Raw genomic sequence first — 26,708 nt, 5'->3', positions numbered from 1 at the left:
TATCAGTCCTGCCAATGAATATTCAGGGTTGATTTTCATTAGGATTGACTGGTTTGATCTTGCCATCCCAGGGACTCTCAAGAGTCTTCTCCAGCACAACAGTTTGAAAGTATCAATTCTTTGGCGCTCAGCCTTCTTTATGGTCCAACTCTCACACCCATATATGACTACTGGAAAAATCTAGCTTTGACTAGGTGGACCTTTGTCAGTAAAGTGATTTTGTCTAGTCCCATGGCTTTATACACCACATGTATATCCTATGTATTCAGCTACCAAGTCTGTACCTCTGTCCTTGATCTCTCCCCTGAAATCTCCATGAATGTCTAATAATATCTGACAAGATTAGCCAAAACAAAACTCTTGATTTTTGTTGTAGGAGAATGATCATATCCTAGGTCTCTGGAGAATCCCTGGGACAGGCCACCAAGTGAGAGTCCTTGGCTTCTCCCAGGAAAGAATTCAAGAGTGAGTCAAAGTAAAGTGAAAGCAGAGATTTGAATTCCATAGGCAGAAAATAGTCAGACTCAGAAAGTTGGCGCCTCTCTGGATGCAGGAGGGGTTAGTTTTTATGGGCGGGGTCATTTCATAGGCTATTAAGTGGGAGGATTATTTATTTGGGGGAAGGAGTAAGGATTTCTAGCAATTGGGCCACCACCCATTTTTTGACGTTTTAGGGTCAGCCTGTCTTGGGGCCTGTGGGTATATTATTTAGCATATGCTAATGTATCACAATGAGTGTATAATGAAGCTCAAAGTCTATTGGAAGTTGAATCTTTTACCATCGTGGGCCTGGTAGGATCTAACCAGTTTTTGTTGTATCCTGTTTTTCTCAACACCCACGTCATTCTTTAAAAGTTATGCCCTGCCCCCTTCCCTCCTGTCTCATTTTCTTCCCCAAACTTGTTCTTTCTCCTATTTTCAGTAAAAGGTACCACCACCAACCCAATTGCTCAAGGAAAAGTATAGGACTGATACCAGATGACTGACTTTCTCTCACCTCCCACCCATTCCATCCTTGTCAAGTTCTCAAGGCTCTCTGCCTCCACTTACCTTCTTTGTTCCCACTGTGATCACCTAGGCTAACCCACCATCCTGTTGATAGCTTATGGTGAATGGTGTCAGATTCATGATCACCAAAGAAGATTTCGCTTCAGGACCAAGGACCAGGCTTGATCACTCAAAAGCTTTTGTGTAGTAGAGTTTATGAGAAAGGGACAGACAAAGCTTCTGACATAAACATCAGAAGGGGGATGGAAAGTGCCCCAATCCCTAGTCTAAACAAGGGAATTATATACTTTTAAATTGGTTATTACAATAAATCAAAAGAAAGTCAAGGTTGTAAAGATCGTACTAGACCCACCCCCAGAATATACTTTTTAAGATAACAGGATTAGTCAGAAGGGTTTCAGAAAGGAGAAACTTGTCCTCAAGCAGGACACATCATTGTTATATAATCCTTACTATGGAATGTAGGAAAAAACGTTTGTCATTTCCTCCTCCTTGAGAATTCCAGATCCCTTTCTCCTCCTCAGGGGCCCTGGAATTCTTCTCAACCTGCCTAGGAATTGACTCTCTCATTCCCCCCTTTTCTTTTAGGAGAATTACGTTGCCAAGGGAAAGGAGCATCATTTTCATTTCATAACTACTTCCTTCCATCCCTAAATTGTTGAGGCAACATATTCTCTTAACACTCATATTGAGAATCTCTGATTCAGGGGCCCCAAGTAACAGTTGGAGGTGACTGTGGCACTCAAAGGAGCCTGGACAACCATTTGTAACTTAAAAGCTTTCAGACAGTTAGAAACAAACCCTGTTTTACAGTTACAGATATAATGACAAACTAGTCATTAAACCAAGGTAAAACCTAATCAAAATTAAAAGTCACATTATGTCCATAGTTAAGGTACCAGTCCCTCTTAGGATTGTTAGATGTCATCAGATCAAGAAGAGGCATCACATATGATTGTTGTTGGTGAAGGTATTCGCAAAGTTGAAGGAAGTTCTTTCCTTGAAGTGGAGAAACCCACCACAGAAAGCCTTCCACTGATGAAGAGGGGAGTGCTCCACACACCCAGCAGTTAGACCGATTGTGGAATGCAGCATAGGAGTGAGCCCTGGACAGGAAGGCATTGTCTTCAGGATAAAAGGGCAGACCCAGGATTTTTGGAGTCTGTAGAAGCAGGCTCACATAGATTATCAGGCCCATCTGAAAAGTACAAAGCCAGAGCATAGCAAGTAAAGACATAAAATGACATTACTGAGCTCTGGCCAGGGTGCCATCTCTTAACTCGAGTGTGATGTACCCACGAATCAATTCCTGGCACTTTGACTGCTGTGGGAAAAGAAAGAATAACATGGTAAGGGCCTTCCCAGAGGGGCTCGAGGGATTGGCCCCCAGATCCCAGTGTTTTTATCAGGACTCCAGTTCCTGGCTCAAAGAGAGGCTTGCTTGACTCAGAGGCTGGGTCAAGGGTCACCCCCCAGAGTTCCATTAATGCCTGTTGAAAAGCTGAGAGCTGAGTTACATAATTAGCTAATTCCAAGGCTTCAGGGTCTATAACAATGTCTGTGCATAAGAAGGGTTTTCCATAAATGCATTCAAAGGGGGACAGTTCCTCCTTTTGGGGGGCAATTCAAGCCCTCATTAAAGCTATGGGTAGAACTTTAAGCCAATTGTCCTGCATCTCTTGAGTTAATTTGCATAGATGTCTCTTAATAATGTCATTAGCTTTTTCAACCTTTCCTGAGGATTGGGGTCTCCAGGAACAGTGTAAGTAATATTCTATTCCTAGAGCTTTTGACACCCCCTGAGTTACAGCAGCTTTAAAGGCAGAGTCACTGTCACTCTGAAGGCTCTGTGGCAGCCCAAACCTGGGAATAATTTCATGGGTTAAAATTCTTATAACCTCCTTAACCTGTTCACTATGACAGAGAAAAGCCTCAATCCATCCAGTAAGCAAGAATCCATCCAAACTTGTAAGCAAGAATATCCATTTGCTTTTGGCATATGAGTAAAACCAATTTCCCAATCCTCTCCAGGATATTTTCCACTTTGTTGTAACCCAGATTTTGCTAGCTTTTCAGTCTTTGAGGTATTTTTCTGACAAACCTCACATCTTTTGACGTTGTTCTTTAAAGTTTTCATTACACTTCTACCTTCAAACAAACGAGAAACCATCTGGTAAGTACTCTCAACACCTAAATGAAAACTCTGGTATAAACCCTTAAGAATTTTCCATTGAGCATTTTCAGGAATAATTAATCATCCATCCTCAGACTGTAACCATCCTTTATCGGTAATCTTTGCTCCTCTTTTCTCATATCTTTTTCATTCTTCCTTAGTATATTGTGGTTTTTCCTGTTCCACAGGACCTGTTCAGATCAAAGGCATCTTCAGTGAAGGGGTTTCACAAAGCACCGCCTCTCTGGCTAGACAGTCAGCCAGCTGATTACCTTAGGCTACTTTACTTCCTGCTGTGCCCTTTGCAATGCATAACAGCTACTTCTTTAGAACAATATATACAGTTAAAAGTCTCTCAATCTCTCTGAAATGCTTAATAGATTTTCCTGTTGCCATTTTAAACTGTCTTTCCATATTTCACCATGAGCATATAAAGTCAAATAAGCATACTTAGAATCAGTGTAGATATTTACTCGCTGCTCTTTGCTTAACTCTAGAGCTCAGGTCAGAGCCACAAGCTCCGCTAGCTGAGCACTCTCTCCCTGGGGGAGAGAGATTTTGCTTCTAGAACCTGTTCAGCCATCACCATGGCATAACCTGCTTTACGCTTCCCATCCCGAACAAAAGAACTGCCATCTGTAAATATTTCCATGTCAGGATTGTCTAATGGGGTATCCATTAGATCCTCCTGAGCTGCATAGTTTAAAGTTAGAAATTGGGAACAATCGTGATTGGGTGTTTAATTTTCCTTCTCAGGAAGGAAGGTGGCAGAATTTAAGTTTCCACAAACTTTAAGCTTAGTTATTGGTCCTTCTAATGACAATGACTAGATATTTAAGAAGCCTACGGTCTGTCATCCAAGTATTAACCTTAGAGTTTAAGATTCCACTCACATCATGAGAAGTCAGCACAGTAAGATTTCACCCATTGATTACTTTGAGAGCTTCAAGTGTTAATAAAGCAGTTGCCATGATTATACTTAGTGTGGTCACCTGGCTGACGATACATCTAATCCTCTGCTCAGATACGCTGTAGGTTGCTGGTGAGGCCCTGGGGTTGTTTGGAACTCTGCTTGGGCAGTTTAAATCTCAGTTTGGGTTTTTACTGAGACCGAGGCAGCCCTTCCTGGAGGTGTTCCCTGATTTGCAGTTTGTTTAGCTTGGAGCCCCTGATATGAGGGCAAAGTCAGAGGACAAATTAGGGGACAAAGTAGGGAGCTGAAGGTTTCATATCCAAATCTATACCCTTAGGACATAAGTCTGGCATGTCTCGCAGAGAGAAAAAGGGTAACATATATGCTACTTCTACCCATTTCCCTTGTTTTCTACAGAACCGATCTAATTGTAAAACTGTACTATAATTAAGAGACCCTCCAACCGGCCACCATTCACCATCCTCCAATGGATACCGTGGCCATTCAGTATCACAGAAGACCAGGCATGTCTTTTTTAAACTGTGGGGATCAAACTTGTCCCAGTTTTTCAAGATACAGTTCAAAGGAGTGAGGCTGGAATTGTTAGCTCCCATCTGTAAGAGAGAAAAAACAATGACCAGCGCATCTTTCTTCCGGAGGTATCCCCCCCTGTTCTAGATGGGGGCATAGACAGACTTTACACCGAGGCTTTCTGTTCCTGGTCGGACTTTGTCTGTCCCTTATGGACACAGGCACCGTACTCGTCCCTCCCGGCTCTACCACCGAGGCGGGGTGGAGATGCACCAGGAGTAGACCTGATGACATCCCAGACTAACATCCAGTTCCTCACCATTAAAACCTTGTTTGCCTCTGTTGCCACCCGGGGTGCAATCAGAGTAACCTTCCAGAATGCCTCCCAAGCTAAGGCTGCTAGGGGAAACATTCATCTCCCGAGTGCCTGTGCATGACCCTGAGTATACTCCTGACCACAATAAAACCGGTACAAACATAGAACCAATATGTTCCTTCCGAGCGTCACCACACCAGTATAAGTGATAGCAAAAGAGATGGTGAAGTGCTGGCCAGTGAGGAAAAAGTTATTTTTGTCCTTGAGTTATTAGGGTCAGTCCTTCCAGTTCATTCTCACAGATTCCACAGAAAGAATATCTAAGGAGTTGGGACGAAAGTCACCGGAGAGCCTCCTCTGGTCCACTAAGAGCTAGTGCTTCCAAAGGAAGAAGCCCATTGCACTTCCAATCTGACCAGATCCTGCAGTGCCCAATCTGTGTCCTCAAAAACCTTATGGTCGCCAGCAGTGCTTCTATCCACATAGATCAGATGCGCAGCCATAACAAAAACTCACTTCGTTATGGGGCCAGGTCGCTGGCCCCTGAGGCAGGCATCCAAGAGAGTGACCTCTAGCCTAAGAGACATTCCTGGAGCTGGAGCTCTGCCTCACTCCCAAATGTGCTCTTGTAATTTTCGGCTCCTAGCAAGGCTAGGCGCTTCCACACATGGGGTCTAAGTAAAAGTACATAGTAACAGCATGGATCACAAGTCCCTTGAAAATCTATGATCCGACAGATTAGGTTAGCAGTTCTAATTCCCCAAGCAATTAGTAAAGAGACCAGGAAAAGGTAACAGAGAAAGGAAAGTTCGGTCCACACACTTCACCCATTTCTGGCCGCTCTCCTCACAGGGACCTTGGGTGTCTCTTGGCGTTGGCATGTCGGATTAATCCCCCGACAGGTTTCCCCTTTTTGGGGCTGCCTTCAGTCATTAAGAGGCACCACAAAACCGCAGAGCAGGGCTCATCACTTGTTTCACACAGGGCGTGTCATTCATTCACACAAGCACACTGTAGATTTAGTAAAGTAAAGCAGAAAACGTGTATACTGAGAAAGCAGAGAGTCTAGAGCTCTGAGTGTTCTTACCTTGTTCTGAAGATCCCGGATGAGCACCCAAGATGATAGCTTATGGTGAACGGTGTCAGATTTGTGATCTCCAATGAAGATTTCACTTCAGGACCAGGGACCAGGATTCATCACTCAAAAGCTTTTGTCTAACAGAGTTTTATTAAAGTGAGAAAGGGGCAGACAAAGCTTCTGACAGAGACATCAGAAGGGGATGGAGAGTGCCCCAATCCCAAGTCTTAGCAAGGGAATTATATACTTTTTAATTGATTATTACAATAAATCTAAAGAAAGTCTCAAGGTTGTAAAGATCGTACTAGACCCACTCCCAGAATATACGTTTTAAGATAACAGGATTAGTCAGAAGGGTTTCGGGAAAGAGAAACATGTCCTCAAGCAGGATACATGATTGTTATATAGTCCTTACTAAGGAATGTAGGAAAAAACGTTTGTCCTTTCCTCCTCCTTGAGAATTCCAGACTCCTTTCTCCTCCTCGGGGACTTCCCAACCTGCCTAGGAATTGGCTCTCTCAGTTCAGTTCAGTTGCTCAGTCATGTCCAACTCTTTGCAAACCCATGGACTGCAGCATACCAGGCCTCCCTGTCCATCACCAACTGCCAGAGTTTACTCAAACTCTTGTCCATTGAGTCGATAATGCCATCCAACCATCTCATCCTCTGTTGTCCCCCTCTCCCACCTTCAATCTTTCAAGGCATCAGAGTCTTTTCCAATGAGTCAGTTCTTCCCATCAGGTGGCCAAAGTATTGGAGTTTCAGCTACAGCATCAGTCCTTCCAATGAATATTCAGAACTGATTTCCTTTAGGATGGACTGGTTGGATCTCCTTGCAGTCCAAGGGAGTCTTCTCCAACAACACAGTTCAAAAGCATCAATTCTTCAGCACTCAGCTTTTTTTGTAGTCCAACTCTCACATCTACACATGACTACTGGAAATACCATAGCTTTGCCTAGATGGACCTTTGTTGGCAAAGTAATGTCTCTGCTTTTTAATGCTGTCTAGGTTGGTCATAACTTTTCTTCCAATGAGCAAGCATCTTTTAACTTCATGGCTGCAGTCACCATCTGCAGTGATTTTGGAGCCCCCCCAAAATAAAGTCTCCACTGTTTCCATTGTTTCCCCATCTATTTGCCATGAAGCAATGGGACCAGATGCCATGATCTTAGTTTTCTGAATGTTGACTTTTAAGTCAACGTTTCATTCTCCTCTTTCACTTTCATCGAGAGACTCTTCAGTTCTTCTTCACTTTCTGCCATAATGGTGGTGTCATCTGCTTATCTGAGTTTATTGATATTTCTCCCAGCAATCTTGATTAGCTTGTGCTTCATCCAGCCCAGTGTTTCTCATGATGTACTCTGCATATAAGTTAAATAAGTAGGGTGACAATATACAGCCTTGACATACTCCTTTCCCGATTTGAAACCAGTCTGTTGTTCCTTGTCCAGTTCTAACTGTTGCTTCCTGACCTGCATACAGATTTCTCAAGAGCCAGGTAAGATGGTCTGGTATTCCCATCTCTTGAAGAATTTTCCAGTTTGTTTTGATCCACACAGTCAAAGGCTTTGGTCAATAGAGCAGAAATAGATGTTTTCTGGAACTCTCTTGCTTTTTTGATAATCCAGTAGATGTTGGCAATTTGATCTCTGGTTCCTTTGCCTTTTCTAAAACCAGCTTGAACATCTGGAAGTTCATTGTTCATGTACTGTTGAAGCCTGGCTTGGAGAATTTTGAGCATTACTATCCTAGCATGTGAGATGAATGCAATTGTGTGGTAGTTTGAACATTCTTTGCCATTGCCTTTCTTTGGGATTCGAATGAAAACTGACCTTTTCCAGTCCTGCGGCCACTGCTGAGTTTTCCAAATTTGCTGGCATATTGAGTGCAGCACTTTCACAGCATCATCTTTTAGGATTTGAAATAGCTCAACTGGAATTCCATCACGTCCACTAGCTTTGTTCATAGTGATGTTTCCTAAGGTCCACTTGACTTCACATTCCAGGATGTCTGGCTCTAGCTGAGTGATCACACCATCATGATTATCTGGGTCACGAAGATCTTTTTTGTACAGTTCTCCTGTGTATTCTTGCCACCTCTTCTTAATATCTTCTGCTTCTGTTAGGTCCATACCATTTCTGTCCTTAATTGAGCCCATCTTTGCATGAAATGTTCCCTTGGTATCTCTAATTTTCTTGAAGAGATCTCTAATCTTTCCCATTCTGTTGTTTTCCTCTATTTCTTAGCACTGATCACTGAACAAGGCTTTCTTATCTCTCCTTGCTATTCTTTGGAACTCTGCATTCAAATGGGAATCTCTCCTTTTCTCCTTTGCTTTTCGCTTCTCTTCTTTTCACAGCTATTTGTAAGGCCTCCTGAGACAGCCGTTTTGCCTTTTTGCATTTCTTTTTCTTGGGGATGATCTTGATCCCTGCCTCCTATACAGTGTCATGAACCTCCGTCCATAGTTCTTCTGGCACTCTATCAGATATAATCCCTTGAATCTATTTCCCACTTTCACTGTATAATTGTAAGGGATTTTATTTAGGTCATACCTGAATGGTCTAGTGGTTTTCCCTACTTTCTTCAATTTAAGTCTGAATTTGTCAATATGGAGTTCATGATTTGAGCCACAGTCAGCTCCCAGTCTTGTTTTTGCTGCCTGCAGTGCAGGAGACCCAGGTTCGATCCCCGGGTCGGGAACATCCCCTAGAGAAGGAAATGGCAACCCATTCCAGTATTCTTGCCTAGAAAATTCCATGGATGGAGGAGCCTGGTGGGTTACAGTCCATGGAGTCACAAAGAGTTGGACACGACTGAGTGACTTACTTTTCACTTTCTTTCACCAGGTATTTCTTGACTTCCTACTTTTGCATTCCAGTTCCCTATAATGAAAAGGACATCTTCTTTGGGTGTTAGTTCTAGAAGGTCTTGTAGGTCTTCATAGAACCATTCAACTTCAGCTTCTTCAGAATTACGGGTCAGGGCATCAACTTGGATTACTGCGATATTGAAGGTTTGCCTTGGAAATGAACAGAGATCATTCTGTCATTTTTGAGACTGCATCCAAGTACTGCATTTCGGACTTTTTTGTTGACTATGATGACTACTCCATTTCTTCTAAGGGATTCTTGCCCACAGTAGTAGATATAATGGTCATTTGAATTAAATTCCCCATTCCAGTCCATTTTAGTTTGCTGATTCCTAAAAGTTGATGTTCATTCTTGCCATCTTCTATTTGACCACGTCCAGTTTCCTTGATTCATGGACCTAACATTCCAGGTTCCTATGCAATATTGCTCTTTACTGCATTGGGCTTTACTTCCATCACCAGTCACATCCACAATTGGCTAATGTTTGACTTTCTCACTGTCTCCTAGTTTATCTTTCTGCTTCCATTCTGCACCCCTGCAGTTCATTCCCCTACTACAGTCACTATCATTTTTAAAACATGAACTAGGCAACATCACTCCTTACCTTCCCATTGTACCTGGCCTGAACTGTGTACTTGCCATGGCTTGCAAAGCTGTAGGCCTTGAATTGATGGTCAACTTCTCAAATTTCAAGTGTCATCTCAAACGTCACTTCTGAGAGAGGCCTTCCAACCACTCTTTCTAAGTTTTCCCATTCCTTCCCACCATCCTCTAGGTCTTTCTGCATCATCTTACATCATGGCATTTATCTCCTTCAAAAATGACCTCAGTTATTTGTTTATTGTCTGTCCTCTGTTAGAAAGTTTGTTTCAGAAGAGCTGAGACTTCCTCTTCTCTGTTTAATCTCATATCCCTAATGCCTAAAGGGTACTGGCAAGAGTAAGCGCTTAAATATTTGTTGAACTGAATAAATTGAGATGACTGAATTGTGTATACCTAATTTGTACTAACAGTCATGATAATGGGATTAGAATTTGAAATACCTAGTTTTTTTCAGCCTAAATGGCTACGTGGAGGCTGTGTGTCTTAAGTGACTCTTTCTGAGAATTCTTAAGAACAAGGCACAGGGTTCAGAAGAGGAAAAAGAGAAGGAAGGTAGGAAATGGTAAGATTCTCAAGCAGAAGATGGATATTCTGGTTACTACTTATATATAACTACTATATATATACATAGCTACTTATATATCTACTTCTTATAACAAGCCACCCCAATTTTAGTATCGTAAAACAATCACTATTTTATTTTCACATAGTATGTATGTCAAGAATTTGAACATGATGTAGCAGAGATAAATGACCTCTGCTCCATGATATCCAGGGCTTCAGCTGAAAGACAATGGGGGCCACAGCAGGAACCAGAGTGAAGCTAGTGAGCATCACTTACTGATTTTTCCTTTTGTCTCACGCTCCAATATGGCTCCATGTGGCACTCTTACTGACGCTGTGATTTTTTGTTTTTGTTTTTATTTTTGGTTGCACTGGGTCTTCGTTGCTGCACGCAGTTTTCTCTAGTTGCAGCAAACGTGGATCTTCACTGCAGTGTGCGGCTTCTCATTGAGTGCCGGGGTGCAGCCCCAGCAGGATCTAGGGGAACCCTCAGGATGAACGGCGTCGGCGAACGAGAGAGAGAGACAAAGCTCGGGGCTGAGTCTGAAGTTTATTTTTGCACGGCCCCTTTATACCCTTAACAACATCTTTGGGGGAAGTGCACATTGCTTACACACAGGGCATCTCAAAACATTACAGCAATTTGACCTTCAACAGAAACAGGATGTCACCCACATACTTCTTCATTCACAAGAGTCTTTCTTATCATTTGGCCTTCAGGCCTGCTAACATTTTATGGCTTGCACCTGGTGTGACTTAAGCAACTTCAGTAGCCGACCCTGTTTTTCTTATAATTAATCTATTTTCTTTCTAATAAGCGTCATCTCTATGGGAACTAGATAGGATTACATTTTTACAGAACAGAAATGAGAAGGACTGCAGAAACAGCAGATATGGCACAAAACAGGCTCTTAGCCTAAAAGTTAACCACCTGCAAGAAGTCGCCAGCTAATCTCTATCTAAAGTATTTTCTATTAGGCACATTTGTGGCTATAATATTTGTGGAGCTTTTCTCACCCCGTGAAGGGGCCTATGCTTAATAGTTTCTTTTGTTAGCGTACTGTGCTTAGGATGTTTAGAACAATCAAGAGCATTTTTTGCAATGAGAGCACATATTTATCAAACAAGCCAGAATGCCAGCAAAAGGGTTTGAATTGAACCATTTTCTTCATCCCTGGCCCCTTCACAGGGTACCAGCATCCAGGAAATTTATTAATTAGGTTTTTAAGTTGGTCTTTATTCAGTGAAAGAGAGCAGGAGAGCTCTCGGCAGGCAACACAAGAATCTGCAGCAGGGTAAACAACAACATCAGAAAAGGGGGGAGGATACAGGGTGGGCTAGAGGCCGAGGCCAACCTGGAGGGTCCCTTATCCTAGACGGCCTTGCCTGTCAGGTTTTTTCCTTGTGACCTCGTCATGGATGGAGTCCCGGATGGCCTTGCCTGCCCGGTATTTTTTTCATGACCTCGTCACGGGCGGGACCTCCCATAACGGCTCCTGGCAATTGAGGTGACTTCTTTTGTTTTGGAGCACAAGTGTTAGGCACGGAGGCTTCAGCAGTTGGGGCTGATGGGTTCTAGGGCACAGGCTCAGTAGTTGTGGCACAAGGACTTGGGTGCTCTGCAGCGTGTGGAATCCTCCCAGACCAGGGATTGAACCTGTGTCCCCGACATTGGCAGGTGGATTCTCATCCACTGTACCACCAGGGAAGCCCTTACTGATTCTGGTTTTATATAACATTTTGATAGGTTGTTCATTATAAATTGTTTTGCTTTTTTTGGCTGCACTGGGTCTACATTGCAGTATGCAGGCTTCTCATTGTGGTGGCTTCTCTTGTTGCAGAGCACAGGCCCTAGAGCACACGGGCTCAGTCATCCTGGCATGTGGGCCCCTCTAGTTATGGTTTGAGGGTTTAGTGCTCCTCAGCTTTGTGGGATCTTAGTTCCCTGATCAGGGATCAACCCCTCATTCCCTGCATTGAGAGGCGGATTCTCAACCACTGAACAACCAGGGAAGTCCCTTGCATACATTTTTAATTACATTAAAAATTATCTTTCTTGATTACTGGGTTTTGGCCCCTCCCTTAAATTTTGCAACACAGGCAAATGCCTCACTTGCCTTGCCCTAGTCCCAGCCTTCAGCTGCACCAGCAGACTGGGACTTGTGCTGGGTCTTGAAGGTGGGACTCAGAGCTGGGCCTGTGTCCTGCAGCCCACCTTCATGCAGCCTCTCCCTGTAGCTCTGTGGCTTAGGTTTCTCTGAGCTCAGTGGCCGGATTCCGAGAGGGGGCAGCCTGAGCAAGCTTCCAAGACATTCCAGAGCAAAGCTGCATAGCATTTCTTAACCTAGCTTCATAAGTCACATAGTGTCACTTCCTGCCCAGACTCAAGGGAAGCAAGCAGCTTCTACCTCTTGATGAGAGTAGGATCAAATAATTTTATGACCAAGTTTTAAAACAACTGCAGTGGGACGTGTGGCACCTGGGGCACATGTGTGGTGCTGGCTCTATGTCTGTCTAGGTGAGATAAGCTTCTCTTTCTTCCTCTTTCTTCCCTGTCTCAGTATTCTCATGCAGTTTCCTGAAATATGTCTGTCTGTCTGAGCTGGATTTTGTAACATTACATCTCCCCCACAGCCATGCAGGGGCCCTGGGAGGAGTTGTGGTTCAGGGAGCCCCGGGAGCCCTGTCTTGAAGGTTGTGGGGAATGCCCTGCCTTTCCACATTCTTACAAAGAGAGGAAGAGGAAACCTGGGACCAAGTCATAGCTTTCTGGTCCCCACTGCAGCAGATTCTGATTGTCCATTCTCATCTGTTATTTACTTTCTCATAGAAATAATGAGGGAAAATGTTCTGACACCTACATCCGCTAATTTCTGAGGATTTTTTTTCCCCATAGAATTAAGATTTTAGAATTTCTTTTAGTAGTGATCCCATTCAACCTAAAAGAGTCAAAATTAAAATTAAGGGGGGACTTCTCCAAAGTGGTCCTGCCTGGAATTTATCTCCATTTATAATGACTCTGAAGTGAAAAATGGCAGTTTCCTCCCAGGGAGGATCGCTATTCCAGGAATTAGTGGCAGATGGGGACTTAATCATCACTCACTGGTCTCCCTTCCTGAAGAAGAGAAATGTCAAAGTCACAAACTTTTTTGGAAGGAGAAATTAATTCTATTGGGAATCTGAAATATATATCTGTGTGGGTAAATATATTAGTATCTGTTACAATTAAATTATTATCTTAGGATCATAAAAATTACTATGTATGACTTAATAAGAAACTGATCCGTCGCTGTAAATTAATTTGCCAAATGTATGCTTACCCAAAAATCAACTGGCCAGACAACCAGTTTGCTGAGTGCCCAGTTCACCAAATCACCAATTTACTGAAAATATGTTTACTTTAAATGTTTAAAGTATAAGAACTTTCCTAGTAGTCCAGTGGTTAAGAATCTGCCTTCCAATACAGGGAACACAGGTTCGATCCCTGGTTGGGGAACTAAAATCCCACATACTGTGGGGCAACAAAGCCCGAGCATCACAACTAGAGAGGCCCAAGCACCACAATGAAGACCTAGGGCAGTCAAAAAATAAAAATTAAAAAATTAAAGTGTATAGCAGCTCCTCTTGGTTGTATTAGTAGGGCCTAAGAGAGCTGGGAGTAGCCGAAACTTCTGAGTTTTCAGAAGTTCTGCCCCTCCACACCCACTCCCTACCCTTCATTGGCCCCCTTCTCTGGCCCTTGTCCTCCCTCTCTCTGCCAAACCCCCTCCCATCCCCTCTTCTCTCAAGGATGGGCAGTCTAGGCCCTGCAGCCTGGTGACCTCCAGCAAGTTCCCTCATCAGGTCTCCCCTCCTTGCCCCTACCCACTGCCACTGCAGCCTCAGAGAGCTCAGGCAAAGACAAATGAAGATTCCTTATAATGCTGCCATGAAGGCAACATGAAAGACATTGTATTCAAACTTTGCAGAAATCCACAAAAGCTGTTAAATCAGTCCATCTATATTCATTACCTATTGCCTATATAATAAATCACCCTTAAATCCAGTAGCTAAAAAAAAAAAAAAGGATGAACATTTATTATCTCCCACAGTTTTTGTGGATCAGGAATCTGGGAGCAGCTTAACTGATTCAGGGTTCTGGCTCAAGGTGTGTCATATGGTTGGAGTCAGGCGGTCAGCTGGGGCTACCATCATCCAAAGGCATGACCAGACCTGGAGGACCCACTTCCAGGGTGGTTCACTTAACTCACTTGGCAAGCTAGTGCTGGCTGTCAGCAGGAAGCCTCTGTTCTTCACCACGTGGATCTTGCTATAGGGCTGCTTGAGTGTTCTGACAATATGTCAGCTGGCTTCTCCTGGAGCAAGTGATCCAAGAGACAGCAAAGAGGAGGCTCCGGTATCTTTTATAATCTAATTTCAGAAGCTGCATATGTCACTTCTGTTTTACTCTCTTCATTGGAAGACAGTCACTAAGCTGACCCCACACCCAAGGGGAGGAGAGAATTGGGCCCCACCTCTTGAAAGGAGACATACTGAAAACTTTGTGGACACAGTTCTTTTTGGTCCGCACCCTGCAGTAAGCGAGATTTTAGTGAAAGTCGTTCAGTTGTGTCCGACTTTTTGCAACCCCATGGAGTGTAGCCCGCCAGGCTCCTCTGTCCATGGGATTTCCCAGGCAAGAATACTGGAGTGGTTAGCCATTCCCCAAATCTACTAGAAAAGGAAGCAAAGCTCTGAATGTATGGCACTGAGGCGGCCTTCTTAAGTGTGACCAGTAGGTGGCAGTCTTGCCTGGGTGTGAAAAAAAAAAAAAAAAGGACATGACACTGGTTTTCGCCAGCTCTAGGAGCAAAGAATTGTAAAAACTGACTTCATCAGAGCTGAGAGCGCTGGAGACGGTTGCCTGACAGAGCCACAATTCCCAGATGCAGTGCCATTTCTCAGACACATGAACGTGAAGCCTGCTGCTGCAGCTCTGTCTCCTATTCACTGAGATCCCCCGGGCAAGTCTTTGTTCTGGGTTTCTACATCTATCAGACAGGTGATCACAGAGCTTTCTTTCGATGCTGACAGGCTATGGGCTCTGTGGTTGCTCTTTGGATTGGAGGAATCCTTCCCCTTGCGCTGTAGTTTCCTTCCAGCGTTGGTGGCGTGCTCCTTATATGTTTTCTTTACTGCCGCCTCAGTCAGTGCCAGCGCTGTAGTTGACAGGTACCCAATGTGTTACTTGTCAAATTAATAGGCATGGGCCCTGCGGAGCGTCTTCTCAGCCTCACTGGGCATGAGCTCTCAATTCCAACCCCTCCTGATCACATCCTCTTCCCTGCGGACTCTGATCCCTTCCTTCCCAGACCCACATTGTCCTGGCTTCCTCCTTTCTCTCTGGATACTACTTCTTGGCCCTTCATACATTCCTGTTCTTCCAGCAGTCCCTTAGGTATTGGTTTCTTTTTCTCCTAGGATTCAATCCTAGGTCGTCTTCTCTTCTTTTTGGTTCTGTGGCACCTCACCCACTCCCCTGGTTTTAATTGCCATATATGATAGAAATAATGGCTCTTGGAGCAGGAAATGGCAACCCACTCCAGTATTCTTGCCTGGGAAATCCCATGGACAGAGAAGCCTTGCAGGCTATAGAAGAACCTTTTTTCACAAGGTCACAAAAGAGTTGGACACAACATAGTGACTAAACAACAACAAAGTTTAATTAAAGTGAGTTACAAGCATGCTGATGCTAAAATGTTGCTTTTCAAAAATAAAATAAAATAAAATGTTGCTTTTCATGGCAAAGTTCTTTTGGTACATATTTACATTTCAAATATACAAAGGTAAGATAATCCAGTAAGCTTAGATTCCAGGGAACATCTCCTGGTCAGAAGGTAATCATTTCAGTCTCATTTTATGCAGATGTGGGGTTTGAGTATGATGGGAGAGTAGCCCCCTAAAAAAAAAAAAAGAAGGGAATAATAATGGCTCACAAATAGATGGGGGAAAAGTGGAAACAGTGAGATTTAATTTTCTTGGGCTCCAAAATCACCGTGGATGGTGAGTGCAGCCATGAAATTAAAAGATGCTTGCTCTTTGGAAGAAAAGCTATGACAAACCTAGATAGCATATTAAAAAGCAGAGACATCACTCTGCCGATAAAGGTTCATACAATCAAAGCTATGGTTTTTCCAATAGTCATGTATGGATGTGAGAGTTGGACCATAAAGAAAGAATTGCTGAAGAATTGATGCTTTCGAATTGTGGTGCTGGAGAAAACCCTCAAGAGTCCCTTGGACAGCAAAGAGATCAAACCAGTTAGTCCTAAAGGAAATCAACCCTGAATATTCACTGGAAGGACTGATGCTGAAGCTGAAGTTCCAGTATTTTGACCAACTGATGCGAAGACTCGACTCATTGGAAAAGACCCTGCTGCTGGGAAAGATTGAAGGCAAAAGGAGAAGGAGCAACAGAGGATGAGATGGTTGGATGGCATCACTGACTCAATGGACATGGGTTTGAGCCAATTCTGGGAGATAGTAAAGGACAGGGAAGCCGGGCATGCTGCAGTCCATGGGGTCCCAGAAAGTCAACACGACTTAGAGACGGGACAACAATGAAGCCTTTAGATAGAGGTATTGACTATATGCTAAGTACTGCTCTAGCTCTTTCCTCATTGAGTCCTCACAACAAGCTGATGAGGTTATCATTATTACCTAGGTTTTGTGGTTGAGGGTCAGAGTGACTGGGTGGCTGCTGTGAAGCTGAAATCTGTCTCCTGAGCCTGAGGACCTAACCTTCATATTCACTTGCCTTCTAGACATCTCCCCTTGGATGTCACCGACCATGTTCAGAATTAGAATCCTGATATTCCTACTCCAAACCTTTCATTCTCTGAGGTCCCAGTCTCAGCAAAAAAAGCACCCAATCAGCCCAGGCTAGACATGTGGGTAATCATCATCTCCTCTTGCTTCCCACCTTCAATCAATTCTAACAAGTCCAGTCAACTCTAACTCAGTATCATTCAGATCTGCTCCGCCTTCTCCATTCTGTCTCCACTGCTGTAATTCAAGTCTTTGTATTTCTCACATCTGCACCGACCTCCATCTCTCCCTCATGGTGCCCACACAGTCTCCTTTCCTGGTCCTCCACCAAAGAGGAGGCAGTGGGGCTTAGTTTAATGGAGAAGAATATGAAGTTTTGGAATCCAACAGGGTTATTTCACTACTCATTAGCTATTTGACCTGGGTCAAGCTTGTCAATATTTCTGAGTCTTAAGTCTTCTCTAAAATGAAAGATGAGAAAACATCTGCTCTATAGGGTGGTGGGAGCATGCAAAGCCTCCAGAAGCTGAGGCTTGCTTGTCTTAGCTCTACCACCCACCTCACAGCCTTGGCTCTCACTCAATGGTCTAGCACCCTGAGTACCAGCACACCTCCCAGCTTGCCTGGCCACCAGGGTGGGCACACACTATCCAACATGGCACCCGCCACATTCTTCCTTCCTTCTCTTCTCCTCACGGCCTTGCTAGTTCACTGCCACCTTCTCCACCCCCTCAACATGCCCTCACCCCAGCCCAGCTGTTCCCATGGCTCTTTTAACACATCACAAACACAAGTTTCTTACTGGTGCTCCCCACTGAACTGTGTTATCCCTGAGGGCGGGGATTGTATCTTAGACCTCCTGATAGCCATAGCACAGGGATCTGGCACAGAGAAGATGCTCAAGAAGTATTTTGTTAGATGAATGAATCAACCAATGAATAAATCCACGGCAGCTTTAATTTAGGCCAGTTGGATGTTGTCAGCACCACAGGCTTCAGGCAAAGCTGCCAAAGGTCTCCTGTTCCTGTTCCTTCTGCTTTCTGAATGAGTCTGAGACAATGAGTAACTAGCACAGAGTATAGAATTGTAACTGGCTGTGGTTCTTTTGGAGACACTTGGGCAGGAACTGGCACTTCCACTTTGGTTGTAAAATAGTGACTGCTGTGAAATTTAAAACTCAATCAAAAGTGATTCAGTGAATAAATTTTTATTTTGTAAAGGATCTACATGCATAATCAAGGAGCAGATACATAGTCAATTAAGCCTCAAGCATTGGTCTAAAGTGAACAGACAGAACCAGATATTTGTCTCCTGAAGTGCTTGGTCCCATATTCCCATGTGGGTGGAATATGCCATTGTTGGTCAGGGAAACGTCACTCAAATGTCTTCATCCATTCATTTTTACCCTGCATGTTCACTGAATCATTTCCGGCTGCAGGAAGAACTCTCTGAGGTACAGGGAGGCAGTTTTTCCAGGGCATCCTGGCACTAAGATGCCACCAGCTTGAGCCTGACAAGTACCCAGCTAGTACCGAGAGCTGTGCTGTAGTTGACCAGGCTCTTGTAGTCAGATATAAGGAGGAAATAACTACTCAGACCCCAAAGCCAAGCAGCACTATTTCAAGAAAAAGGAAGAAAAGGTTTCATGACCAAACAATAAAAGAACAAGTGAGAAAGACTTGGGGATTGTGGCACTAGGCTAGAGCTGCCAAGTGTCTAGAAGCATCCCAGGCTTCATTTTTGTCCAAGTGGAAAAGTGTTTGGGGGAATCCAGGGAGGCTCAGTGTGCTGCTGGCTCTCCCTCCACACTGTTGCTGTCTCTGTGATTCCAAGTTAGGACCATACCTGAGTAATCAGAGGTTGGAGTGAAGCATAGCTGGCATTGCAAGGGCTACCTCAGTAGAACTGGATGCAAGAGAAAGTGCAGAAGCAGTGGCGAGCTGTTTTTGAATCAGGTTGGCCCACAAGGGAAAAGGGCTGCCCCAGAAGGCCTGCTCCCAGACTGCCAAGAACTGGAAGAGGTAGCACCAAACATCCTTGAGAATTTTACTGCTGGGAGAATAATTCTTTGATTCTGTGATTGGAAAAAACAGGCTGAGACCTAGTAAGGTTTATTCCAACAACACAAGGCTGGTTCAATATCCCCAAAATCAACCAATTTAATCTACCAAGTTAACAGGCTAAAGAAGAAAAATCACATTATTAGATCAATCAGTGCAGAAAACGCATGTGACAAAATTCAACATTCATCTGTAATTTAAAATTCTCAGAAAAATAGGACTAGAGAAGAGTTTCCCTGGGTATTTCCTGGCAGTACAGTGGTCAGGACTCCACACTTTCATTTCCAAGGGCCTGGGTTTAATCCCTGGTTGGGGAACGAAGATCCTGCAAGCCACATGGCATGACCAAAAACACAAGGGAAAAGAGAGAGAACTTCCCAATCTGATAAAAGGCATCTACCAGGAAAAAGTATATATATATATACAGCTAACATACTTAATAATGAAAGACTGAATGCTTTCCCTGGAAATTCAGGAACAGAACCAGTATGTCTGCTAAAGGATTACTTCTAGCAAAAGAAAAATAATCCTAGGAGACAATTCCCATAGATACAGGTCTTTCACATTTCTGCATATATTGTAAATGATATACTTACTGCTCTTCATTCCAGACTACATTTTCAAGAATGTCTGTTTGGCAAACAGCTTTGGGAAATATAGTTTCCCCCTTTGGGAAATATAGTTTCCCCCTTTATAGCAAAGGGCAGGCATGCTTACTGACTACTATATAGCATTCAGGTTCTCTGAAATCAGGACTCTTCTTTGTAGAAGTAACATAGAAATTCATCTATGTTACTTCCATGCTATACGAGGGCAAACGGAACTGATACAAAAAAAAAAAAAAAAGAAAACCCATAATATCAATACTAAGAATTTATTTTTTTTTTAATTTTTTTTTTTCAATACTAAGAATTTAAAAGGTGACATCATTATAGATGGTACATTCATTAAAATGATTTTTAATGATATAATGAAAACTTCCTTCAATATATTTGAAAATTTAGATGAAAACAGCTAGAAAATAAAATTTACTAAAACAGACTTAGAAGTAGAAAACCCAAATAGCCTTCTAACTATTAAAGAAAATTAATCAGTAATTTTTCCATAGGATCAGAAGCTTCAGAGAATTCTATAAAACATTCAACAAAAAAATTTCTAGGTTTACACAAATTCTTCCAGAGATTAGAAAAAGACAGTACATCTTTTCCAAAATTCTCTTTTACAGATTTTCCTGGAGGTGTGGCCATAGTACAAGAATAGATTCCAGTCTTGGAGAGTTATAATCAGTTAAGAAAACAGTGGCAAATGTAGCTAAGTGTACTCTGGTTTCTCTTCAGATGATATATCTTTTACTCTTTACTAAAGATTTCCTGGAGAGGAAAGTATGGGAGGTTGCCTTATTTCTCATCCAAAAGGGAGAGTTTCCAATGTTTCATCTATTAGATATGATGTTTGTTATAGTTTTCTTATATATATATATGTGTATATATATATATATATATATACACATATATATATAGCTTTCTATAGATAGCTCTTATCAGATTGAGATTTAATTTTGTCAAACTTTTTTTTTCTATGAAGATGATATATGTGCAATCCCAGATGGCACATTCAATTTGCTAATATTTTGTGAAGAATTTTTGCACCTATGTTCACAAGTAAGCTTGCTATATAATTTCTGTAGAAAAAAAGAAAAGTAAAAAAGTCGCTCAGTTGTGTCCAACTCTGTGACCCCATGGATTATACAGTCCATGAAATTCTCCAGGCCAGAATACTGGAGTTGGTAGCCTGTCCCTTCTCCAGCAAATCTTCCCAACCCAGGAATTAAACCGGGGTCTCCTGCATTGCAGGAGTATTCTTTACCAACTGAGCTATCAGGGAAGCCCAATAATTTCTGTAGAGCCTCACTTAACAGCTGGGGGCAGGGAACCAGACAGCCTATTTCCCAGCCTACAGCTTAAACTTGAAACTGTCTTCTGATGCAAGTTGGTCATACCTTCTACTTTTCAGAACCTATTTCTGAAAGAAATCAGGAATTGCTGTTATTCATTTATTGAGTCCGACTCTTTTGTGACTCCATGGACTATGTAGGTTACCAGGTTCCTCTGTCCACGGGATTTTCCAGGCAAGAGAATACTAGAGTAGGTTACCATTTCCTTTTCCAGGAGATCTTGCGGACCCAGGGATTGAAACTGTCTCCTTGGCAGAGAGATTCCTTACCACTCAGCTACCTAGGAAGTCCACAAAGTCTACATATTTAGCTTCATATAAGTAAAACCTCAAAAGATCACACGACCAGTCTCAATTGTTCTTCTTCACGGAAGTCTTTGCTAAGACATTAAAAGTAACCAGAGGAGAAAGTGAACCATGAAAGCATGTATTTCTCTACCATCAGTGCCCATTCTCCCAGATACACCCTTATGACGTGTGTTGCCTTTGCACCTACCAACAAAAGCCTTTCTTCCATTGTAGAGAATTATCCCTAAATATGTTCTTACTTCCCTGGTAACTGTCAGTAAAGAATCCGCCTCCAATGCAGGAATCAGTCTGCAATGCAGGAGACCCGGGTTCCATTCCTGGGTCTGGACGATTCCCCTGGAGAAGGAAATGGCAACCCACTCCAGTATTCTTGCCTGGAAGATCCCAGGACAGAGGAGCCCAGCGGGCTCCAGCCCACAGGGTCACAAGAGTCAGACATGACTTAGCGACTAAACCATCACCATCACCATGTTCTTACTGGGTAAGATGTCCTAACAAGAAAATAAAATGGGTAACTTTAGTTATTAAAACAGATCATATAACGTTGCATTTTGATTTGCAAATAAGCTAATCAGGGAAACAACTTTGCCCCTCGGAGTAAGTGGAGAGACTGGTGACCCTGATTCTCAAGCTGAAGGAAAGAGCATTTCTGTCTTCCACGCTGCAAGCCCCGCCGTACCCCACCCCACCCGCCGTGTTTACCCGGTGTACCACCGCATTACCATCCATCTCTGTCTCCCTCTGGTTCCTTTTTCTTACAAAAATATTCCGCCCTCCGCCATCTTCCCAGGTTCTCCCACAGCCCACGGACCCCGTTTACAGCACTTATCACTAAACTGGTCTAGGGGCACAGTCGGCTTCCTATGCAGATTGGCCGAAAGGCTGAGTCAAGGTTGGAACGATTGGGAAGTAGCTACAGAAAATCCCCTCAATAAATTCTAGTCCCCTCCTCCTTCCTAACCCAATCTTTCCCTCCTTTTGCTTCACCACTTCCTAGCTGTGGTACCCTAGGCAAGTGCTTTCCCCCTCTGTGCCTGATCCCCTCACACGTAAAATGGGGATAAACAGTCGTCATGCTGGTGCAAAGGGGACCTCTTCGGTCCCGGCCAGCGAGCGGCAGTGGGAAACCGAGAGCGCTCAGCCCAGAGCCTGGGCAAACAAGGCCTCGACAAGGGTTCGTCAGAAACTCAGTTTCTCTAAACTTTTGTCAGCCTTGCCTCTTTTCTCGTTTTCTGCCACACATCCCCACCCACCTGCCCTGTCTCCTCACCCCCTGTCTTTCCCCATCCTGTCTCCCTCAGAAGACCGGACCCCTCCCTCCACAAAATTTACTAGATTCCTCAAAGGCGGGAGGCGGCCCTGCCTCTGCGCGGCCTTCAGCTTTTTCAGCCTCTAAGCCTCAAACGCCTCCTCCTCCCGCGCTAGCTGCTTCTGTTAATTACCGGGGGACCTCGGCCCCCTCCTCCCTCTCTCCTTTAACCACCAGTTCCAGGAGGGCAGGGCCAGCTGCCCCCACGCCTGGCACATTCTTGGCCAGAAAGAGGTGCTACGAAAGGTCGATAAAGAAGGGGGAGGGTGCTTCCTCGCGGGGGTGGGGAATGAGTGGAGCGGCCGGCCTCTCCAGCGCCTCTGCCTTCCCCAGCCATCGAGCTGATCAAGGACCTGGTCAACTACGACGTGCGCCCGGCGCTGCTCACGGGCCTCGTAGCGCTACTGATACCGTCCTTCAAGGAGACCAGCAAACTGCACTCCGAGATCGTCAGCGGTAGGGATCCGCTTGGATTGGGGGATGGGCCCTGGCGGGGTAGGAGGGAGAGGCGGGTTCCTCCCAGGCTCACGGCCAATCCCTCCTCCAGACTCTTCGGTCCTCGAGCTCACCGCCCACCTGCCGCTGTTTTTGCAGCAGGCCGCGGCCGCCAAGGCCATCGGGTAAGCGGGCCGCAGGTGGTGGGCGGATGCTGCAAGCCGGGCTCAGCGCGGCCCGCGCGCTGGGGGAGGGCTCCAGCCACCGAAGGGTCCCACCCTACCACCGCAGCCCGAATCCCACCCCCACCCCCGCCCCAAACCACTCCACCCCCGCCCAGGATCCTGGCGCGCTACAACACGACCCTGGCCGAGGAGATGCTGCACCTGCGGGTGGTACACAGCCTGATGGCCGCCATGGGCAACACGGATCACAGCAACAGCCAGCGGCAGGCCAGCGTCACGCTGGAGGTGCACGGGGCGGCGGGGCGGCGGGGCGGCGGGGCGGCGGGCGGGCACGGCGCGTGGGCACTGCAGTCACGCCCCATCCCCGCCCGCCTACCGCAGTACTTCGTGGAGTTATTCCCGGTGGTGGAGGAGCACGTGCGCAAGACCATGGGGGAGGAACTCTACAAGCTCTTCCTAGTAAGTGGGACAAAACAGTGGCCCTGCGCCTGCCGCACTCACGCCCTCCCCGCCCCGTCCCCGCCCCCATGGACACCCCACACAAGATCCGGCTGGGGCAGGCGACCGAAGGGACTGCTCTGCTTGGGCTTCTCCACCTGGCACCCTTCCATTCCCTTTCCGGCCCATCCTGGCAGGCTAAGAGCCTGACTGCAGCCTGCAGCCTCCCTCTGCCCACGCCCAACTCCAAGTCCAGGCTCCCCTGGCATCTAGCCAGGTTTCCCTTGCTTCTGTCCCCAGAGCAATGCCGAGAATCTGTACATGAAAATAGATAGCATTCAGGCGGACATCCTGGCGGCCAACAAAGTCAATGTCGCCAGAGGTGAGTGGGGAGCGAGGGGGCCTGGGCCAGAGGTGCAGCGGCACCCAGTCTCAGGCTCATCTCCCTGCCTCCAGTGCTGCATCTCAGCGGCCTCTCCTACAGCGACATGAGCTTTTACGCTGGCCATCCTAATGAGGATCAGGTGGCCTACATCACACATTTCCAGAAGGAGGACGTGGAAGAAAAGGAGTAAGAGGAGGAAAAAGGAGCCCCGGAGGCAAGCCAGGAAGTCAAGGCTCTGTGGCAGGGAAGCCTGGCAGAAGGGAGGAGTCACAGTCAAGCTCCTGTTGACTCCTCTTAGCCTCGTGGGAAGCTGGGGGTTCTGTCCCCCAGTGGGGGAGAGAGACAACCGGCTGGGAAGTCTTCAATAAACAAGTCTTGCTGTCTGTCTGGTGTCCATGTGCGGAGGGCAGAGGGAGATCCAGTGAGAGCTGTGATGATGGACCAGGGTGTCTCTGCTCATCAAGGAGAAAAGCTGGTCAGAAGGGAAGGACCACCAGCCTCCTAGAAGATTCAAGGAGGTATCGTGAGGAGTGGGCCTCACCTCCAGTCCCTACTGGCCCCTGCACTCTCACCTCCAGGACACCACACCCACCTGGGTTCTCTCCTGCTTCTCTGGTCGCTTTCTTTCATTCTCTTTGCTGATTGATCATGCATGCAGGCTCAGTCATGTCCAGCTGTTTTCGATCCCATGAACTGTAGTCCACGCCAGGTTCCTCTTTCCCTGGGATTACCCAGGCAAGAATACTGGAGAGGGTTGCCATTTCCTCCTCCAGGACATCTTCCCAACCCAGGGATTGAACCCACATCACTGTGTCTCCTGCATCACAGGCGGATTCTTTTCCACTGAGCCACCTGGGAAGCATTTTTATGGATTCCTCCTTTTCAACCCAGCTTCCTTCAAGGTAGAGGAGCCTCTTCTCTAGGCATTCTCTGACCAGGGTTAGAATCCGTGCCTCCTGCAGTAGAAACATGGAATCTTAACCACTGGACTGCCTGGGAAGTCCCCCCTATCACTTTAAATACCACTTATATACAATGACTCCCATATTTCTCTTTCCAGCTAAACATTTCCACCTCATTTTGTTGTCAGTGAAAAATTTAATCAGTAGATCTAAGAAAGAAATGGAAAGTTTTATTCTAGCCAAATTGAGGATTATAAACTGGGAACAGCCTCTCAGAAAGTTCTGAGAACTGTTCCGCTTGTTGGAGGTCAAAGCTCAGTTATATAAGTTTTTGAGACAGAATGCTGTACATTAAATGATGTATACAAAAATAAATAAATAAATAAATGATGTATATAATGCAGTTCACACCTACAATGCAAGTATTGGGTCCTGGGTCATCATGGCCCCTTACAAGATCAAGAAGGAAGGTTATCTCCTAAGACATTATCTTAGCAGGGGCTACTCTCCAATCTTGAGGCTTCTCATTGTGGTGGCTTCTCTTGTTGCAGATCACAGGCTCTAGGACTTCAGTAGTTTTTGCACATGGGCTCAGTAGTTGCTATTCCCAGGCCTTAGAGCATAGGCTGCATAGTTGCGGCACACAGGCTTAGTTGCTCAGGGGCATGTGGGATCTTTCTGAACCAGGGATTGAATCTGTGTCTCCTGCATTGGCACTGTGTGGTTCTTGAAACTGACAAAGAAGCTCATGATTTAGGACTTTTGTGCAGGCTTTTCTGTTGAACACTTGAAAGAGGTTCTATTCCTAGAACTCTCACCCCAGGTATCTGCATGGCTGATTTCTTCACCTTCTTTCAATTCTTTACACAAAAGTCAGCTTTTCAATGAGGGTTACTCTTTTTTTTAGTTGCATCCTACACTACCAATCCCTGTACTCTAATCCCTAACCCCTGCTACTCACCTGTTGATTCCATATCACTTATTTATGTATTTTTTAAAATTATCTGTCTCCCTACCTGAATGTAAGCTCCAGTAGGGCAGGAATATTTGTTTTCATTACTGATATTTCCCAAATGTTGAGAATAGTGCCTGGCACACATGAATGAATTACTGAGTTATTGTGAGGGAATTGTCCTTCAAGGTCAGAGGAAATGAAATCAGATGGCAGTAATTCTCTAGGATGCCACAAGAGGGCAGCACTGGCCCGGATGTTGTCATCAAAGACTGCTTAGCCTCACCTTTAACTGGGATTTTGAGCCTCCACTTTCCTCTATTTGGGCAGAGGGAGGAAAGAAAAGTTAACAAAATACCCAGCATGTTTTCCTTAAAGCTAAATGAATTTCCTATTTTAAAGATATGTCCTGTCCTTTGGTGTCCAGTCATTCTTACTGTTTTAGTCTTGAAATAGCCTTTCTTTTTATTGAATTATTTTGAAAACAGTACCCCAGAAATTTTTGGAAATTTTAATAATTAGAAAATCAAAAAAATACAGGAAAAAATCAAAAACTCTGGTATAATAGTTTAATAACAATGGAATGTTTTAAAATGAAATCTTAAGTATACTACAAATATCTAAAACAAATATACATTACATGAAATTTATTAATATACATTTATCCCCCACCCCAACTTTTTATTATTTATTTTTCCCCCACCCCAACTTTTAACTTTCAAAAGTTCAAAATTACCAAAAAAGTTGAAAGAAAAGTACAGTGAATACCTAGACCCTTTGACACATTTTCTATTTACTGGGCTCTTTGAAAGTTTCAGATATGACATTTGACAACTAAAAAGTTGACTACTAAAAACTTCACATTATGTTTCTACTAAGAATAAGGACATCCTCCTACATAATTACTGTATCAT

The 26,708-nt window shown here is 44.6% G+C and overlaps 1 protein-coding gene across 3 annotated transcripts in view; it reads left to right on the top strand.

Moving 5' to 3' along the window:
- The window catches only part of ARMH1 (armadillo like helical domain containing 1), a 44,428-nt gene extending 18,298 nt beyond the window's left edge, over positions 1-26,130 (top strand). The window contains exons 5-11 of one of the 3 annotated variants that reach the window (XM_065914328.1): positions 21,979-22,080; positions 22,831-22,953; positions 23,045-23,117; positions 23,273-23,402; positions 23,499-23,576; positions 23,856-23,937; positions 24,012-26,130. In XM_065914328.1, the coding sequence (XP_065770400.1) occupies positions 21,979-22,080; positions 22,831-22,953; positions 23,045-23,117; positions 23,273-23,402; positions 23,499-23,576; positions 23,856-23,937; positions 24,012-24,130 (707 nt within the window). In that variant the 3' untranslated portion in view covers positions 24,131-26,130. The remainder of the gene's footprint in view (positions 1-21,978; positions 22,081-22,830; positions 22,954-23,044; positions 23,118-23,272; positions 23,403-23,498; positions 23,577-23,855; positions 23,938-24,011) is intronic. The other 2 variants (XM_065914338.1, XM_065914348.1) reach the window with 2 other exon arrangements.
- Positions 26,131-26,708: the final 578 nt, after the last annotated feature.

This window comes from Muntiacus reevesi, chromosome 1 (genome assembly GCF_963930625.1).
Source record: "Muntiacus reevesi chromosome 1, mMunRee1.1, whole genome shotgun sequence".
Taxonomy (NCBI): domain Eukaryota; kingdom Metazoa; phylum Chordata; class Mammalia; order Artiodactyla; family Cervidae; genus Muntiacus; species Muntiacus reevesi.
Note: the sequence above shows the minus strand (reverse complement) of the source record. Positions and strands in the feature narration are given on the sequence as shown.